Source organism: Muntiacus reevesi, chromosome 8 (assembly GCF_963930625.1).
Source record: "Muntiacus reevesi chromosome 8, mMunRee1.1, whole genome shotgun sequence".
NCBI classification, from domain to species: Eukaryota; Metazoa; Chordata; class Mammalia; order Artiodactyla; family Cervidae; genus Muntiacus; species Muntiacus reevesi.
The window spans coordinates 45,041,584-45,057,978 of NC_089256.1; the positions used below are offsets into that span (position 1 = coordinate 45,041,584).

General features: G+C 35.2%; 2 protein-coding genes across 2 annotated transcripts in view; one reads left to right on the plus strand and one right to left on the minus strand.

Annotated features, from left to right (window-relative positions):
- Positions 1-16,395, minus strand: part of IQCB1 (IQ motif containing B1) — a 150,244-nt gene that overhangs the window by 57,597 nt on the left and 76,252 nt on the right. The gene's annotated exons all lie outside the window — the stretch shown is intronic.
- The window catches only part of EAF2 (ELL associated factor 2), a 43,976-nt gene that overhangs the window by 14,960 nt on the left and 12,621 nt on the right, over positions 1-16,395 (plus strand). Inside the window, exons 3-5 of the mRNA XM_065942951.1 lie at positions 3,233-3,369; positions 5,115-5,260; positions 12,353-12,610. Coding sequence (XP_065799023.1) covers positions 3,233-3,369; positions 5,115-5,260; positions 12,353-12,610 — 541 coding nt within the window. The remainder of the gene's footprint in view (positions 1-3,232; positions 3,370-5,114; positions 5,261-12,352; positions 12,611-16,395) is intronic.

Below are 16,395 nucleotides of genomic sequence, written 5' to 3' on the forward strand. Positions count from 1 at the left end.
GCTTAGGTGTTTCCTGGTACCTTAATACCCCTTTCTTGGGACCTGAAATAAGGTCAGAAATTGAAGTTTAAAATAAGAGTGGTGCTCAATTTAATGAGTAAAAGAATTTAATTAAAAAACTTGTTTGCAATCTTCCTGGTGATCTGTTGATTGAGAATCTGCCTTGCAATGCGGGGGACATGGGTTTGATCCCCGGTAGGGGATCTAGGATCCCAGATGTTACTGGGTAACTAAACCTGCGTGCCACGGCTAAGACCCAACACAGCCAAATAAATAAATAAATATTTTTTTAAAAATTGTTCAGAGTATAGAAGGCAGGCATAGAGATTGTGAACAACCTGTTTAGCTTTTATTTATAATAAAAAATGTTCATATTATTTATATGAACATTCTTTGAGTACCTGTACAAATCTTGGTACTGTAAATGCTTGGAGCAATAAAAAAAAAATTCTAATCAGTCTTCCTTCTTCAGAAACTCAGAGTAACAAAGTATTGCATTTTTAAATGTTTTATATTCTTAGTAAGAATACAAGTATTTTTAAGGAGAATATATTGCGTGACTCTCTTAAATGTAACATGGGGCCCTTGGGTTGCTATTTGGGGGTATTTTACTCACTTGTTTTCAGTGAAGACATCTAAAAAATGTATTTACCAGCCAAGTAGGTATATTTGTTAAGATCATGCTTCTGGCTCTGTGCCTTACCAGGGCTTCTCCTGAGTGATCCACATCTTACTCTTTCTTATAGGCCCCTCCAGATGTGTCCTCTTCTATGTGTTGTGCATGCTTAATTTCCTATAGATCATTTTGTCTTAGAAAAATTTGTTTCTTTCTTTTGGTTTCATCATGTTCTCTCCCAACCTCTCAGATGTCCCTTATCTATCCCTTTTGTATGGCAGCCTCAATTGCAAAATTTATCTCGTACTCCTCCTTGTGGTCATGTGTACAATCTCTGATAATTATTAACTTTTAAAATATGACAGGCCCTTTCAACCTTTCTGGTGGCTCAGATGGTAAAGAGTCTGCCTGCATGCAGGAGACCTGGGTTTGCTCCCTAGGTCAGAAAGGTCCCCTGGAGAAGGGAATGGCTACCCACTCCAGTATTCTTGCCTGGAGAATCCCATTGACAGAGGAGCCTGGCAGACTACAGTCCATGGGGTCCCAAAGAGTCTGACAGGACTGAGCAGCACTTCACTTTTGTCTTTTATGGGGACTTTCCAGTTAACCCTGGTAGTAAAGAATCCACCTACAATGCAGCTAGTAGTAAAGAATCTGCCTACAATGCAGGAGTTCAATCCCTGGGTGGAGAACATCCCCTGGAGTAGAAAATGGCAACCTGCTCCAGTATTCTTGCCTGGAAAATTCCATAGACAGAGGAGCCTGGTGGGCTACAGTCCGTGGGGCTGCAGATTTTTAGAAGTCACCTTGTTCTAACTTGATCTAATATTACTATTGTGTTCAACAAAATTATTATAATTAGTGCTGTAAAAATTCAATGTACTTCTATAAAGTTCAAAACCAAGCAATTATAACAATATATTGTTTAGGGATACATATATATGGGATAAAATAAGAGAATGAGAAACATAAAATTCCTTCAGGGTTGAGGAAAGTGGGAACAAAGGATAGAAGAGGAGCATGTCGGTAAATGTGGGTTATTAGGAATGAGCCAGGGTTCTCTAACCTTTTATTATGGAAAATAGAATAGTATAATGAACTCATATGTACTTATTGAGTTTCAAGAATTATCACCATTTTGCTGTTTTTAATATAGTCTCCTACTACTTCTTTTTCCTGTCATATTTTAAAAGCAATCCCAGATATTCACAAATGCTTATGTATACATCCTTAACTGATAAGGATATTTCTATTTTCACTTAAGGACCATGCCAACCATCACTTACCATAAAATTAATTAAAGACCTGGTCCATATTTATATTTTCATGATGCTTTCAAAAATGTCTTTTTTCAGCTTTTCTCCCTAGGAATCCATGTAAAATCCTTATATAGCGTATTTATGTATTCATTTATTTATTGAGGTGTCGTTAATTTACAAGGTTGTGTTAATTCAAGTATATATCAAAGTGATTCAATTATACATATCTATCTATATTTTCAGATTATTTTCCATTATAAGTTATTATAAGATATTGAGCATATTTCCCTTTGCTATAGAGTAGGTCTTTGTTGTTTACCTATTTTATATTCCTATATTGCATTCTGATATTATGTTTCTTATGCCTGTTTTATTCTGTAAAATTCCCTGACCTCTATTATGACATCAGTTTGCTGGAGAAACCAGATTAATTGTCCTAGAGTATGTACCCACATTCTGGATTTCAAATAACTTCTGTCTGGCATTATGTATCTTGTTTCTCTCTCCTCATGTTTCCTATAAGCTGGTAGTTATTTTTAAAAGTTTGATGAGAGTTAGATTGTTTGTAAGGCTTTTTTTTTTCCTTCAGGCAAAAATGCTTTGTAGATTGTGCCTTGTACTTTCTTTTATATTACATCACGAGGCATATAATGTCTGCTTGGCCCACTTTTAAGGGTGCTAAAATTAATCAGTGGGTTTAATGTAACATGTTTCTTGATACATTCATTTTACTTAATCTGCATAGGGGAGCACCTCTTTAATAAGATTTCAGATTTGACAAATTGAAGAAGGAAGAAGAGGAGGGGTAGGAAATATAATTCAGAACTTTTGTCCCCTTATTGTAAAGTATATTGACTGTGTTAGAATTGAACCCCAATTGCCTGTTGTAAGCCAAATCAACAAAGATTTATGAAACAAATCTTTACTGGCTTAGTGCAACTACTTACTCTAGTCTCTTTCCTCAAGACAGCAATTTTGAGATCTCAGTCTCTCTTCATCTGTGTTTTTTTACTATAGCCCTTATTGCCAGAGTAGTAAATTTAGGTAGTTAACTTAGGTGACTTGAAGTACAGTATAGATTGAGAAAGACAGAAGATCTCAAGTGAAAGTCACTCAGTCATGTCTGACTCTGCAACCCCATGGACTATACAGTCCATGGAATTCTCCAGGCCAGAATACTGGAGTGGGGCTGTTCCCTTTTCCAGGGGATCTTCCCAACCCAGGGATCAAACCCAGGTCTTCCGCATTGCAGGAGGATTCTTTACCAGCTGAGGTACCAGGGAAGTAAAGATCTCAGTCTCTTTCAACTGAATTTCTATGATAAATTTCAAGTAATAATAATAAACTTTTTAAACAGGGTTCAACTGCACCAGTAACTGTTTTCAAAGGTTCAAAGAAACCTTACTTAAAAGAATGCATTTTGATTATTAACCATGATACTGGGGAATGTCGTCTAGAAAAACTCAGCAGCAACATCACTGTAAAAAAAACAAGGTATGTGGTTAATGAAGGAAATATTTTATCAACACATAAATTGCTAAGAAAATGTCAATGAAAAAAGTTATTGGATTAAGTCACATTATTATATAAGGATTTTTCTGTGTGGTGCAAGATGTTCTGATTTTTTTGCAAGTTTAAATTTGATGAAGATCCTTTAGCCAGACGCTTTTACCATTTCTCCCTATGATATATAAAAGCTTCTTTTGTTTCTAAAGGTTTTCTTATATGTAGTTATATCTTTATTCTATTGTAGATATGTTTGTAGAACTGGACTGAAAGGAGTCATCATGTACTCTCCAAATAATATCATTATCATTAGTAAAATTTTATCAAGCACCTAGAAAACATGAAGCAAGAAAATGGAGAATTTCCAATACAAATAGTAACCTCAAAACTTCTACATTTTAATTGGGTAACATATAATTGCATTTATAAAGTCAGTAAGAGAGTATAGCCATCTCAGATTCTGGGGGCGGAAATAGCCAGTAGATTAATTAGCATGAGCATAAAGGGCTGTGCTCTAAAAGTCATAAAAATATTAATAGTATAGATGAAACTTGTTCTAGGAATTAAAAGAAGGGAGAAGTTATGGTTCACCAGAGCATTAACGAGGCTCTTACTAATGTACCTTAAGAGGAGGATAAGATTTAGGACTGTTTTCCTCAAACATATTTGCTGATAAGAATTACCATTGTTTGTTTGTTAAACATATGAGTTCCCGAACTCAACTGATCAGGGAAGGAGCCTAGGAAGCTTTTTTTTTTTTTAAATTATCCTCTCCTCTCAGATGATTTTTATTGGTGGAAAAGTTTAGAAAATACTGATTTAATTATCAGAGAGAACATGAGGACGTAAACAAGGTAGGAATTTATCTGACTTATTTGGAACCCATGAATAAGATTTGCTTGAATAGAGCAGAAATTTGTTTCTTTGCTTGTGTACCAATATTAGAAATGGGGAATGAGGCTGGAAGAAGCTAGAGTTAGGTGAGCTAATGCTTTCAATATTAACTATGAAATTAGGGCAGTGTCTTATTGGCAGTGGTTATATACTGTGTTAAAATTTTTTTAACCAGGGATCGACATGCTTACATTCTTGTTTTGAAATGTAAGTATACCAAGCAAATCGATTTAAATGAAACCATGTGGGAAACGGAAAAATGCATAAACCATGATTCTTGAGAGTAGGAATGAAGAGAAAAGTGAAGTTCCAAATACTTTGTGAAGGAAGAACTAACAGGATTTGGTGACTGGAAATGGGAGCAGGAAAGTCAAGCATAACTGTGTTATTTATACATACTCTTTTCTTAAAAGTATTGAAAGGAGAGTATACAAATCTTCTTTAGTAACATGTCTTAATGTTATAAATGAAAAATGTGGGATTTAACAGGGTGAAAGTTTCAAAATTTAGGGAATATATTGTACCTCTTGTATACTACGTATAATTTCATTTTATTTCAGTCATTTGTGTACGTCTTATCTCTTCAGTTTGGAGCGATGGTTTTATTTTTATTCATATTTGTATCCTTCAGTGAACCTGTGTGTATGCCATGTATGTAACAGGGCTCAATAAACATTTGTTATATAATGAATTAAGTTAATGCTTTAATCTTTGAATGTCATTTTAAATATCTCTAGAATAAAGAACAAGCTGTCAGTTTTAGCAGCTTTGTAAGTTGAAATTGTTGTTATATTGCAATCATCATACTGGTTTTGACTTTTTGCTATTCTTAATGGCAGGTTTGAAGGAAGTAGTAAAATTAGGTATCAAATAGAACAGCAGCAGCAACAAATGCGAAATTCAGCTAGGACTCCCAATCTTATAAAACATTCTCCATCCGAAGACAAGATGTCCCCAGCATCTCCGATGGATGATATTGAAAGAGGTAAAATCTATGCATATGTAATGTCCCTTTACAAGAAATTATTAATAAGTGCTAAGTGAAATCTTTCATTTTAATTGACAAGCAAACTAACCATAAAATTCTAAAAGCATTTTTTAAATTATGGGTTTTTCTAAGGGATGTAGTTTAATGATTTTATGTGCATGAGCCTATATATAACAGAATTTACATTTTTTATTATTCAGAGGAACAAGTATTTTTTATTTATTATTCAGAGGGACAAGTTTAAATATGTGTAATTGGAGTTTTCTTCTCTTTGACAGTTATGATGATTCAAATTCAGGTCTTCACAGCATCTTCCTGTTGAAGTTTTTTTATGTATAGCCAGACTATAGATGTCTAAGATGTCGCCAAACCAATAGTGAAGTGAGGAGATGTAGGAAGTCAAAGCAGCAGGCAAGTTCTTCTGAATTGCTGCTCACTTCTCAGCAGGAAGGTGTTTCTAGGGAAGCACAGTCCCTTTGAAAGTAAGGAAACTTATATATCTATTTCTTTTCTAGCTGCAGTTTGGGTGTTTGTGTTATTGTAGTTAAATGTGATAGTAGCAAGATCCTGATCACTAAAGTTTATTTGCTTCTACACTTAGCCTTCATAACTTATATATCACTGTCTGTTTCCACTTGTCCCCTTCTAAGCCCAGTATAGTATTAGATCCCTATTATATTAGTGCTCACTTTACAAACAACAAGGAAAATATAATCTTAGAACTCTTGTTGCCGTAATGATTAAAGTACACATAACCTTTCCAGGTGGTCTAGGTTTCCTCACAACCTAGTGGCTAGGTTCCAAGAATAAGTGTTGAGAAACAGAGTGAAAGGAGAAAGGACAGCGTGGAGAGAGGTGAAATCTTTATCTTTTTAATTACACAGGCTCAGAAGCCATGTAGTATCACTTGTGCATGTGTTTGTACATGTTTTAACAGCTTTATTGAGGTATATCTGACACAAAATCTTCAGGTATTTAAACTACAGTCTGTTAGGTTTTGATATTTGTACATCCTGAAGTTTCAGCCACAACCAGGATAATGAACTTATTTATCACTCTAAAACGTTTCCGCCCGGTCATTTGTAATACTGCTCTGCCAGTCCTCCCCACCCCATCCATTCCTAGGTAAGTACTGATCTGCTTTATGTCACTATCATTAATTTTTTTATTTTAGACATTTATATCAGTGGAATCATATAGTATGTTCTCTTTTTCTATGTCTATATTTTTGCACTAAGCATAATTATTTTGATAATCATCCATTATTGAAGCATGTATCAATAGTTCAATCCTTTTTTACTGCTGAGTAGTGGTCTTCTTTATGAATGGACAACAATTTGCTTAACTGCTCAACTTGAAGATGGACATTTGTTTCCAGTTTTTGGTTTTTACAAATAAAACTGTTATGAATATCACATATAAGTCTTTGAAAAGACAAATGTTTTATCTTGAGTAAATATGTGGAAGTGAAATATGTGCTGGAAGTAATGAATAGATTCAAGGGATTCAATCTAGTTAACAGTATGCCTGAAGAACTATGGACAGAGGTCTGTAATATTGTACAGGAGGCAGCAAACAAAACCATCCTAAAGAAAAAGAAAAGCAAGAAGGCAAAGTGGTTATCTGAGGATATCTTTACAAATAGCTGAAGAAAGAAGAGAAGCAAAAAGCAAAGGAGAAAGGAAAAGGTACATCCAACTAAACACAGAGTTCCAAAGAATAGCACGGAGAGATAAGAAGGCTTCATGGGCACAATCAGGACAGAAATGGTAGAAAACTAGTAGACACTGAAGAGATCAAGAAGAGATGGAAAAAATACACGAAGAACTGTACAAAAAAAGATCTTAAAGAACCGGATTACTATGATGGTGTGATCAGTCACCCAGAGCCAGACATTCTAGAGTGCAAAGTCAAGTGAATCTTAGGAAGCACTATTGTTCATAAAGCTAGTGGATGTGATGGGATTCCAGTAGAGCTATTTAAAACCCTAAAGGATGATGCCATCAGGGTGTTACATTCAATATGTCAGTAAATCTAGAAGACCCCACAGTGGCCACAGGACTGGAAAAGGTCAGTCCTCATTCCAATTTCCAAGAAGGGTAGTACTAAAGAATGTGCTAACCATTGGACAGTTGCACTCATCTCCCATGCTAGTAAGATCATGCTTAAAGTCCTGCATGCTATACTTCAAAATTACATGAACCAAGAACTTCCAGATGTCCAAGCTGGGTTTAGAAAAGGCAGCAGAACCAGATATCAAATTGTCAACATTCACTGGGTCATAGAGAAAGCAAGGAGATTCCAGAAAAACATCTATATCTGTTTCATGGACTACACTAAAGCCTTTGACTGTGTGGATCATTAAAAACTATGGAAAGCTCTTAAAGAGATGGGAATACCAGACCATCTTACCTGTCTCCTAAGAAACCTATATGCGGGTGAAGAAGCAACAGTTAGAACCCTGTATGGAACAACTGATTGGTTTAAGATTGAGAAAGGAGTACAACAGGGCTGTCTGCTGTCACCTGTTTGTTTAACCTATACACTGAGCACAACATCCAGGCTGGATGAGTTACAAGCTGGAATCAAGATAGGTGGGAGAAACATCAACTTCAGATATGTGGATGATACCACTCTAATGGCAGAAAGCAAAGAGGAACTAAAGAGCCTCTTGATGAGGGTGAAGGAGGAGAGTGACAGAGCCAGCTTAAAACTAAATATTAAAAAAAGTATGATCATGGCATCTGGCCACATTACTTCATGGCAAATAGAAGTGGAAAAGGTAGACATATTGTGACAGATTTCCTCTTCTTGGGCTCTAAAATCACTGTGGATGGTGACTGCAGCCATTAAATCAGAGGACAGTTTCTTCTTGGCAGGAAGGCTAATGACAAACCTAGATGGTATGTTGAAAAGCAGAGACGTTACCCTGCCAACAAAGGTCCGTAAAGTCAAGGCTGTGGTCTTCCCCACTGGTCATGTACAGTTGTGAGATTTGGACCGTAAAGAAGGCAGAACACCAAAGAATTGATGCCTTTGAACTATGGTGCTAGAGAAGACTCCTGAGAGCCCCTTGGATTGCAAGGATACCAAAGCAGTCAATCTTGAGGGAAATCAATCCTGAATACTCATTGGAAGGACTGATGCTGAAGCTGCAGTATTTTGGTCATCTGATATGAACAGCTGACTCACTGGAGAAGTCCCTGATACTGGGAAAAATTGAGGGGAAGGAGAAGAGGGCTTCAGAGGATGACGTGGTTGGTAAGTGTCACCAATGCAATGGACATGAACTTGGGCAAACTTCAGGAGATGGTGAAGAACAGCAAGGCCAGGTGTGTTGCAGTTCATGGGGTTGCAAAGAGTCTGACACAACTGGGCATCTGAACAACACCACCACCACAGTTCAAGAGCATCAATTCTTCAACGCTCAGCCTTCTTTATGGTCCAACACTCACATCCATACATGACTACTGGAAAAACCATATCTTTGACTAGATGGACCTCTGTTGGCAAAATGATGTCTCTGCTTTTTAATATGCTGTCTGGTTTTTTCATAGCTTTTCTTCCAAAAAGCAACTGTCTTTTAATTTCATGGCTGCAGTCACCATCTGCAGTGATTTTGGAGTCCCCCAAAATAAAGTTTCTCACTGTTTCCATTGTTTCCCCATCTATTTGCTGTGAAGTGATGGGACCAGATGCCATGATCTTAGTTTTTTGAATGTTGAATTTTAAGCCAGCTTTTTCACTCCTCTGTTTTATTTTCATCAGGAGACTCTTTAGGGCCTCTTTGCTTTCTGCCATAAGGGTGGTATCATCTGCATATTTGAGGTTATTGATATTTCTCCCTGCAGTCTTGATTCCAGCTTCTTCTTCATCCAGCCTGGCATTTTGCATGATGTACTCTGCATATAAGTTAAATAAGCAGGGTGACCATATACAACCTTGATGTACTCTTTTCCCAATTTGGAACCAGTCTGTTGATCTATTTCCGGTTCTAACTGTTGCTTCTCGACCTGCAAACAGGTTTCTTAGGTGGCAGGTAAAGTGGCCTGGTATTCCCATCTCTTGAAGAATTTTCCTCAGTTTGTCATGATCCACACATTCAAAGGCTTTAGCATAGTCAGTGAAACAGAAGTAGATATTTTTCTGGAATTCTCTTGCTTTTTCTATGATCCAACAAATGTTGGAAGTTTGGTATCTGTTTCCTCTGCCTTTTCTAAATCCAGCTTGAATATCTGGAAGTTCTTGGTTCATGTACTGTTGAAGCCAAGCTTGGAGAATTTTGAGCATTACTTTGCTAGCATGTGAAATGAGGGCAATTCTGTGGTAGTTTAAACATTCTTTGGCATTGTCTTTCTTTGGGATTGGAATGAAACCGATTTTTGTATATTGTCCTTGTTATATTTAACCTTGCTAAACTCACTATTCTTGAGCCTTTTTTGAAGGTACCTTAAGATCTTCTATATTTACAGTCAAGTTATCTGTGAATAATGACAATTTTACCTCTCCCTTTCTAATCTGATGGTTCTTATTTCTTTTTCACAACTTATTGTACCAAGTAGAACCTTCAATTCAACATTGACTAGATGTGGTCAAAGTGGAAAACCTCTTGTTTCTGATGCTAGAAAATATTCAGTCCTTTACAGTTACATGTGATTTCAGTTCTTTACAATTATGTATGATTTCAGCTGTAAGTTCTTTCTAGATGTCCTTCATCAGGTTAATTTCTATTTCTTTTTCTTTTTTTTCTAATTTCTATTTCTATTATGCTGAAAGTTTTTATTCTTTTTATGGTCAAGAACTACTGTTGAAATTTCTGCTATTTTGAGATGGCTTTTATTTTTCAGTTTTTAACATAGTGAACTATATGGATTGATTTTTTAAAGTTTGTATTCTTTGGAAAACCCCACTTAGTCATTATATATTGTCCTTTTAAATATTAGCACTTCTCAACCTCGGCAATATTGGAATTTGGAATTGGATGGTTCTTTGTCAAGCGCTGACTTGTGTATTGTAAAGTACTTAGCAGCCTCTCTAGCTTCTACCCAGTAGATGCTAGTATCACCACTTGCCCCTCATTGTGACAACCAAAAGTGTTTTCAAACATTGCCAGATGTCTTCCTACGTGAGAAAATCGTAGCTGGTTGAAAACCACTGGTATATATTATTAAATTTGATTTACTAATATTTTGCTTAAAAGTTTTGTGACCAGGTTCATAAAGGATATTGGGAGTTTGGTTTGGTTTGGTTTGGTAATGTCTCTGTTGAATTTCTGTATCAGTAATTCTGTTCCTAAGGAATGAATTGGAAAGTATTCCTTCCTTCTTAATTATACAGAAGAATTTGCATCAGGCTCCTATTTTTTCTCTCTTAAATAACCGGTATAATTCACTAGTGAAGTCTTCTGTCACTGGAGATTTTTTGTGTGCAGGGTGTGGGGAAGGTTATAACTACAACCTAATTTTTAGGGATATTCAGGCTGTTTCTTCTTGAGTGAACCTTAGTAGTTTGTGCCTTTTAAGGAATTGATCCATTTCATCTAATTTACTGCCGGTACTCTTGCCTGGAAAATCCCATGGACGGTGGAGCCTGGTAGGCTGCAGTCCATGGGGTCGCTAGGAGTCGGACATGGCTGAGCGACTTCACTTTCACTTTTCACTTTAATGCATTGGAGAAGGAAATGGCAACCCACTCCCCCGTTCTTGCCTGGAGAATCCCAGGGACGGGGGAACCTGGTGGGCTGCCATCTATGGGTTCATACAGAGTTGGACACAACTAAAGCGACTTAGCAGCAGCATGGGCATAACGTAGTTCGCAATATTCCTTGCCATTATTTTAATGCTGTAAGATCTGTAGTGCTGTCACCTCTTTGACTCCTTATATTAGTAATTCATGTTTGGTGGTGGTGGTTTAGTCACTAAGTCATGTCCGACTCTCACAACCCTACGAACTGTTGCCTGCCAGGCTCCTCTGTCCATGAGATTTCTTAAGGCAAGAATACTGGAGTGGGTTGCCATTTCCTTCTCTAATTCATGTTTAGTATCTTTTTTTCTTTATAAACCCAGCTGAGTTTTATCAACATTATTTATCTAAAGCAATCAATTTTTGTTTCATTTATTTTCACTCTTCTGGTTGTCTTTCTTGTTTTTTGCTCTTTTTTTTTTCCTTCTGCTTGTTTAATTTTGCTCTTCTTTCTCTAGCTTAAGTACAGCTTAGTTCACTTAATTGAAACCTCCTTTTCCTCCAACATAATCATTAAATGTTTTAAATTTTTCTCCAAAGTGTACTTTATTTTTATTCCACAGATTTTGATAAATTGTGGTTTCATTTTCTTTCAATTAGAAGTATTTTCTAAAATCTTTTTTATTTCTTCGCTGAACCATGGGTTTTTCAGAAGAGCATTTATGTCTCAAATATTTGAAGATTATCTAGGTTCCATTTATAAATTTTAAATTTTATTTTGTTTTGGTAGAGAACACATTCTGTATAAATTCAGTCTTTTAAAATGTATTGTGGGACAAGATGACATAGACTTATCTGTTTCTGATTTTTCCCACAAAGTAAAACTATACATCCAGGAAATAATGCAAAAGACAACCAAAGGAGAACTCTGAAAGATGAAAAGAGGAAGGTAATCTGGTTAGAGACCTCAGAAAAGACGAAAGGAGGAATAGCATAGTCAGGGCATCTTATAACCTACCCCTTCAGAAAATAATTCTTGGTTGGGTGGCAACAAAGACCACACTCAAGCTTTAACAACAGGTGAATTGGGTGTCAAAATCTAAAATGCCAGTTTCCAAGCAGAATTTTAAAACATATATGTGACAAGAAACTGTTAGGAATGATTATTCCTGGAGAGTAGGATTCAAAGAACTTGAGAATGGGGTAGGAAGTAGGGTTTTACTTTTCATTTTGTATTAGTAGAGGAGCTTTTTAAATAAAATGCATAAAATGCTGTGAATGTATACATTATTTATTCCTCATCAAGTTCATTAGAAACTGACACATTCAAATTTTATTATGTTTGTTTAATATTTATAATTAACATTATATATTTGACCTAACTGCTAAATTCTGTTTCATTTTCAGAACTGAAAGCAGAAGCTAGTCTAATGGATCAGATGAGTAGTTGTGATAGTTCATCAGATTCTAAAAGTTCATCATCTTCAAGCAGTGAGGATAGTTCCAGTGATTCAGAAGATGAAGAGTGCAAATCCTCTCCTGATCCAGAGAACTATATCTCAGAACATCCTACCATGTCTATCATGCCACAGTACAGGATTCCTGAGATAGTGTCTGGTCAGAATAAACATCATGACAACAATGGCCTTCTGATGAATACTTTAAGTAAGTATACATAAGCATGAGTAATTGGAAAAGTAAGAATTCACAATGGAACCACACTGATTATGATCTAAAATTTAAATAGAATGGCTTCTTTTTTATTAATTTAACAGAAATCACCATTACCTTCTTATTAAGTTAGTCATTTTCTTTTGATTCTGTGACATACTGCCTTATTGGCTTTTCTCTTTTCGTTCAAGATACTATTCTGTCTTTTCTTTGCTGGTTTATAATCTTCTACTCAGTCATTACAGCTCAAGTTTCTCAAAGCTTAATTCTAGGTCCGTTTTTCTTTTTATTCTATAATCTTTCCTCAGATAAGTTCTATATTTCTCTTGCAATCCATACTTGTTTACATATAACTTGTAAATTTGCATCTCTCACCTACACCTCTTAGCTCTAGACACAGAAGTCCTAACTACCTACTTTCCTCAGGGACTTACACTAACTGTCTATTCAGCTAGAAATATATCTTTCTTTCCATGTAGATAATTTATTCTCTAGATTATATTTCAGGATTTACTTGATCAAGAAAGTCTTTCTTAACTCTTCTGACAAGATCAAATCCCCTTGTTATAGACCTTCAGAACAGTATCTTTCTTTATATCAGTTGTCATTTACAAATTTATATGTTATTGGATTTATTCTCTTATAAGCTCCAAGAGGGCTGTTATCTCATTTATTTTGCTTATCACATAATACTAGCATTGACAAAGTACCTGTTTCTGTTTCATAGATAGGTCCATTCATGTCATCTTTTAGATTCCACATGTAAGTGATATTGTGTGGTATTTGTCTCTCTTATTTGGACTTATTTCAATTAGTATGATAATCTCTAATTGCATTTGTGTTGCTGCAAATGGCATTATTTTGTTCTTTTTCATGACTGAGTATTATTCCATTGTAAATATGTACCACATCTTCTTTATCCATTGATCTCTTGATGGACATTTAGATTGTTTCCATGTCTTGGCAATTTTGAATAATGCTTGCTATGAACATAGGCTGCATATATCTTTTTGAATTATGGTTTTCCTCTGGATATTGCTGGATCATATTGTAATTCTGTTTATAGTTTTCTGAAAAACCTCCATAGTAGTTTCCACAGTGGCTGCACCAGCTTACAGTCTTACAAGCAGTATAGTATATATTTTTCTTCTCGCCCTCTCCAGCATTTCTTATTTGTAGACCATTTAATGATGGCTGTTTAATGTGAGGTGATTTGCGTTTGTCTAATAATTAGCTTTGTCTAGAATCTTTTAATATATCTATTGGCTATTTGTATTTCTTCTTTGGAGAAATGTCTCTTTAGATCTTCTGCCCATTTTTCAGTTGGGTTGTTTGGTTTGGAACATTAAGAATATCAATATATTGGAAATTAAGCCCTGTCAGTTGCATCATTTGTAAATATTTTCTCCCATTCTGTACGTTGTCTTTTCATTTGGTTTATGGTTTCCTTTGCTGTGCAAAAACTTGTAAGTTTGATTACATCCCATTTGTTTATTTTTGTTTTATTTCTATTGCCTTGAAAGACTGAATATGCCTGTTCTGATAGTAAATATGTAGAATCTTACAATATAAAAATAAAAAGCAGGTATTCTTTCAAGAATATAAATGTAAAACATTTATGAAATTACTTTCTACTAGGACAAATAAACCATTTAAAAGAAATCATATTTTATTAATCATCATGACTATAGACAATGAGAATATAAATAAATAACAAAAAATAGTTCAAAGTACATGCTTAGAAACTTTGGAGCATATATCCAATGATTTACATGTTAAAAGGAAATTACAATGATATTGTGAAATATTTATAATTAAGTAATATCAAAAATATCTCAGCAATTTTGGGGTGCCACCTAAAAGGTAATTATAGGGAACTTTATAGCCTCAAAATGTTCTTTTTTAAAAAAATTGAAAATAAATGAGTGAGAGTTTCACTTGAGGAACGAGAAGAACAATAGTATCTTAAAGCAGGGAAAGAAAATATTATATATTAGAATTGAAATGAGTGTAATAGGTAACAAAGAAACATTAGAAGATCAACAAGGCTAGAAGTTACTTCTTTGAAAACTAAAAAAAGACTAACTTCTAACTAAGGCTGATGAAGAAAAAAAGAAACACAATATTAGGAATGAAAACGTGGTTAAAATTATATATTTTATTTTTTTAATAATGAGAACTTTACAAAAATTTTATCTCAGTAAATTTGGCATAAACATGAATGATTTTGGCTTCTCTGGTGTCTTAGATGGTAAAGAATCTGCCTGCAATGCAGGAGACCCTGGTTCAATCCCTGGGTCAGGAAGATCCCCTGGAGGAGGAAATGGCAACCCACTCCAGTATTCTTGCAAGGAGAATTCCATAGACAGAGGAGCCTCGTGGGCTGCAGTCCATGGAGTTGCAAAGAGTAGAACATGACTGAGTAACTAACACACACATGGATGATTTTCTAGGAAAAAAAATAAAATACCCAATCTGACTCAAAAAGGAGTGGAAAATCTGAGGAAACCATTAACAATTAATGTCTCTTTCTCCTTAAACCTATTTCCATATCCCCAAGATGCTAGAAAACTGAAGATAATTTTACAGATGAATTTTAACAAATCTTCAAAGAACAAACAATTCTACAAACTGTTTCAGAGAATAGAACACTGGGAGAAGCAATTCAATTCTTTTATAATTCTAGGATAATCTCAATACCAAAACTGAACAGGAACAAGACAAAAAGCCTTTTACACCAATTTCACTTAACATGAATGTAAAATTACTAAGATATTAAAACAAGCATGCTAAATCACAAACCAATGAAACCCATCACAGAAATGTATGTTCAACATCTGAAATAATATCAATAATAATTTACCATATTACTAGATTATAGGAATAAAGTTATATGATAATTTCAACAAATTTGAATTTGACAAAAGCCAATATTTATTAATTTTAAAACTTTTACTTAAGATGGAATGTAAGGGAATTTCCTTAATATTATAAAAGTTAATTACAAAAAGCAACACTACTGTCAATATTATACTAATAGAGACTCCAGAAACATTTTCATTAAAATCAGGAAGAAGGTGAGGACTAATATCATTATGTCTAGTCAATGGTTTTTTTTTTAAATATAAATTTATTTATTTTAATTGGAGGCTAATTACTTTACAATATTGTGGTTTTGCCATACATTGACATGAATCTGCCACGGTTGTACATGTGTTCCCCATCCTGAACCCCCCTCCCACCTCTCCCCATCTCATCCCTCTGGGTCATCCAGTGCACCAGCTCCGAGCACCCTGTCTCACGCATCAAACCTGGACTGGCGATCCGATTCACGTATGATAATATACAAGTTTCAATGCCATTCTCCCAAATCATCCCACCCTCGCCGTCTCCGACAGAGTCCAAAAGACTGTTCTGTACATCTGTGTCTCTTTTGCTGTCTCGCATATAGGGTTATCGTTACTATCTTTCTAAACTCCATATATATGCATTAGTATACTGTATTGGTGTTTTTCTTTCTGGCTTACTTCACTTTGTATAATAGGCTCCAGTTTCATGCACCTCATTAGAACTGATTCAAATGTATTCTTTTTAATGGCTGAGTAATATTCCATTGTGTATATGTACCACGGCTTTCTTATCCATTTGTCTGCTGATGGACATCTAGGTTGCTTCCATGTCCTAGCTATTATAAACAGCTCTGCTATGAACACTGGGGTACACATGTCTCTTTCAATTTTGGTTTCCTCGGTGTGTATGCCCAGGAGTGGGATTGCTGG